At 28.1% G+C, this 4,562-nt stretch overlaps 1 protein-coding gene across 1 annotated transcript in view; it reads left to right on the forward strand.

The window, feature by feature from the left end:
* The window catches only part of LOC111619446 (pre-mRNA-processing factor 40 homolog A-like), an 89,404-nt gene that overhangs the window by 79,260 nt on the left and 5,582 nt on the right, over positions 1-4,562 (forward strand). Inside the window, exon 22 of the mRNA XM_023361151.1 lies at positions 1,552-1,791. Within this exon, the coding sequence (XP_023216919.1) occupies positions 1,552-1,791 (240 nt within the window). The remainder of the gene's footprint in view (positions 1-1,551; positions 1,792-4,562) is intronic.

A 4,562-nucleotide genomic window follows, 5' to 3' on the forward strand; every position in this document is an offset into this window, starting at 1 on the left:
AGAACAACAAAAAACATTAGATTATTAATAGCCAGAATAATAGACAACAAACAAAATAGGTTTGTTGGCTATTAGTCTGTACTTAATTCTTGTTTTATAGACTTGATTATTAATAATTCAACTTTTCTAATTTTATCCATCTAACTGGTATTTTATACCTTTTTAAGTTAATAAATCATGAACAAGAATTTTGTAAAATGTTCTGATGTTAAAAAGTAATTTTCCAAAAGTAATACACTATTTTAAATGCCTATATAAAAACAATTGAATAATTTTAAAAGTTTGAAATTTAGCAGTAAAAAATTTATTTTGTTATCTTTCAAATGAATTATTTAGATTGATACCATGTAAATGTTATAAAATCCTATTAAGAATTGTCAAATCTAATATATGTAATAATGTAGCTACTAGAATCTGGATCTCTTCCATTTTATCTATCTATACTTTTTAGATTAATAATAGTATCATTATTCTTAATAGAAATTAAATGTCATATTTCATATGAGCTTGTGTACCTAGATGTGCTTACATGCACTGTAAAGAGAAACATTTTCTATTCCTTTTCCCAATATTGTCCTTGCATATTGTATCCAAAAACAATAGAGAGGTTGCGGCCGACATTTTCATCACAAAAATGTGTATGTCAGACATTCAGCGCTGCCTTCCTGTAAACCTAGAAGTTTGACAATGGCATTTGGAACATCAAACATGATTACACTGACTTCCAAATGCCATTGTCAAACTTCTAGGCTTACAGGAAGGCAGTGCTAAGTGTCCAATGTTCATGTTTTTGCGTTGAAAACTTCAGTTGCAACCTCTCTATTAATTAATTAATTAATAATGCCATAATTAAATCACTGTGCAAAAGTATGAGAAATAATAATATGTAGGTGTCAAACAAAAATATAATTATATTAACAAATTTCTATGTAAAGCAGTTATTACATAAAAAATTAAAATTTCATTTAAAATTAACTCATTTTTATCATGTTCATTCTAAGGAAAATATACATAAATTGAAAAAAATCGATCAAACTTTTAACTATATTTTTTAATGCTAAATAAATGTAACAAAAAATTAAGGAATCACCTATATATATTTACATTGATTGCTGTATCTTTAACTTTAATGTAGATGAATTAGAATTTTTTTTGAAAAAATTGTAAGAACAATTTTGTGTATTGGATTAATTTAGAAGATATATTCATACAGGTTTCTTGCCATAATTAGCCATACTATAGCTTAATTAAAATTCAGTTGTATTGTTAGTTTATTAAGATATATATCTTATAACAGTTATAGCAGAAATTACATAATAATTTCAGTAAAATAATTCATTTTCTGTATGTTAAACTAATATTGGAATACGTCATTCTAATGACAGATTTCAATTACATTTGTCAGTGATGATAAATTATTACTTTACACTAAAGAAATAAAACTTTTTCATAATTACTATATAACTTATACAGAAATTAGTTAGTTGTATTAAAAATAATATTTTATTATTAATATTATCAAATTATTAAAAAATCAACATTGTAATACAGACGGCCGGGTGGCTGAGGTGGTTAAGTTGTCAACCAACTGTTCTAGATGACCCAGGATCAAATCTAGACAGTCAAAAAATCCCAGGAATTTTTCACGGGTGGTCTCTCCTGGATATATCAAGCTCTACCCCTCATCATCCGGTCGTTCCCCATTGTGGTCTTGACCAAATCCATGATGGGTATAGAAAACAAAAAGGCCCTCTTAGTGCCCACAGGGCAGAAAGAGACAAAAATGAAAAAGTGTAATTTGATTTCCTTGTAAGTATAATTTAATATTGTAAGTATAAGTTGTAAGTATAAAGTTTAATATATTTGGGTTAGTCAATTAAAAATGAACCTGAGATCATAAAATTTCAGATATTTTTATTATCTTAAAAATAATTCCCAGAATTATTTAAGCATATTTTTAGTTAGTTCAAATTATTTTAACTTAGAAATAGCAGGATATTGGGCAGGTTTCTAAATTCAATTATCATGCCACTTTTAAATGCAAATCAAGACTTCGTGTTAATTGCTTTACTTATGTAAATGAAAATTATTAATTTAAATAACTATTGTTGTAACCTGCTGCTATTTTAAGGAACAACAGTACTGTCTTATTTAATTCAAAAAAATATACAAAAAAAAAAAGAATTAGGTCAAACAACAAGTAATGTGGCAATACAATGTTTACAGACACAATTTTAAATCATGTGATTTTTTTTCCGCAGAAATTTAATTATAGGTTGACATGTGCCATGAGATAAAAAAGATTGAAAAATACTGCAATAGGTAGTCAATAGCTTTCTCATAGAATTCTTTCAAATCTCTTCATTCAGCCATTTTCAAACCCCTCTTTAACTTCATCCAATGCAAATTGAATGTCTTATTAATGCTTGTTTCAAATGCCCAAAAATGGCAGTTATAAGATGATAAATCTGAATTGTAAGGGGGGTTATAAAGGATATTTCATCCAAATTGCTCCAATTTGTCCCTGGTTTTATTAACAATGTGTGGGCAAAGGCATTATAATGGAGAAGTACAACAGTCCAGGCTATTTTGACTTAATTTATCACTGTAAGCTTTTTAATGTTTCCTGACACCATATAGAGTTGACAGTTACTCCATGATCAAGGAATTCAATAAGGAGTGCCTTTCTTCTATTGCAGGAAAAAATCAGCATTATCTTTCTCATATTGTTGTGGATGATCATGGCTTTCTTTGGCAGAGTGGATCATGGATGTTTCCACTTTAGACTCTGCCACTTGCTTTCAGACTGATTCTACATGTGAGCACCAATGCTCTTACCCCTCAACTAAACTTTACATCAGGATGTGTATTAGACACATCTGACCACGCTGTAGAAAAAAACTTTTGTGAAAAAATCGGCAATTAATAATATTAACAACAATAATTTTTAATAGCAATCTAATCAATAATGACCAAAATGTGTTTTACCAAAAAAATTAATAATGATAACAGTGAAGAGAAAATAATAATAATATTTAATTAAATTGACAGTGGTTATTACAAAACAATTGGTAACCACTAATAAGAAACAAAAAAATTCAGCTATTTTGGCAAGTTTTTGCATTAATTAATTTTCTAAAAAGTTAATGCTAAGATACTCCTCCTTAACTTCACCATCAAGCTCTCATCAATTTATACTGTATCCCTTTGGTATAATGACATCACAATTACTATCTACCTCATTAACATAATCTCATGGATCTATAACTTGCATTTTCCCTGCTGGCTCCAGTTTTAACATATCATGTAACATTTATTTACTGATGAATAAATTAACTTCATAGCACTTTTCCTTCTTTTTGACATTATTTGACTTATTTAGATGTGTATTGGTCACATGTCAAGGTATTTCTCTTTTTCTAAGACAGACTAGTAGTAAGATGCTTTTCAGTTTGTTTTTCTGGTCAGGAGTGCAAAGTTATCATCCTAAACTAAACAAAATATCAAAATAACTAAACAGTATAAGTGATTAAGAACAAAATAAAGTCAAGTTCCCCCCTTGTTCTTTCAAAGTGATATTGCTCCAGATTTTTCAAGATCACTCCCATCCAATTCTTCTTTTGGTTGGAGTCAAGATCTTGGGGATCCATTGGGCAAGATGTTTTTGATGGAGAAGGTGGTCTTTGATAAAATAAATTATGCCATGACTAATGCTTACTACTGTCTCCGAATAATCTTCTGTGACACACCTGTTTTTTACAGATGACTGTATAAATTGATTGGGTGTGATTTATGCTAACCAGGCATGCATCTTTGAAACACAATGATAGGCCATATCATTGTGTTTCAAAGATGCATGCCTTTCTCAAAAGCATTTACACCATTTTTTGCTATTGTAGAAACATTTAATTATTGCTATACACTACACTAATTCATCTGTATTCTGTTTCATCTAGCTCTTCTGCTGTGAGAAACCAAACTTTCTTTTGTTCTTTTATGCCACTTTCAATTGACCAGACAATATAACAAAACACATACACATGCTGATCACATGCTCGCTGTAAATTTGTTCTCAATGCTACCAACTATTGTAATAAAAAATATTCCTCAGATAGTGTGTTGTTTTCAAAAAATAACTTGTGAGTTGTTTTTAATTGACTGACTCATATACATCAAAGTACTGTATTACAATTATTTTTTTAATTATGTTTAAAGAAAAAAAAATCACTTATTGTAAATTATGTTCAAAATCATCTTGTTTTAAAAATTTCTAATCTAATTTTATAGAAAAAATTTATAGAACTAAATCTATTGTCAAATTATTTTCCTTGGTATTCTATGATATATATATATACTTTCCAGTAAGTAAAACTAATTTTTGTCACTCTTATTGTGTGTTTTGCATCATTATATTATAGTACTTCTTATTATGAGAAACTAAATAATTGCCTGCATATTATTTTATATTAATGTGAAAATATAAATATTTTTAAAAAATATATTATATTATTTTGATATTAAGAATAAGCATCTAATTTCTTATATTTGTTATAGCAACGTCG

This window comes from Centruroides sculpturatus, unplaced genomic scaffold (assembly GCF_000671375.1).
Source record: "Centruroides sculpturatus isolate CEXI.00-Female unplaced genomic scaffold, Cexi_2.0 scaffold107, whole genome shotgun sequence".
Lineage (NCBI taxonomy): Eukaryota > Metazoa > Arthropoda > Arachnida > Scorpiones > Buthidae > Centruroides > Centruroides sculpturatus.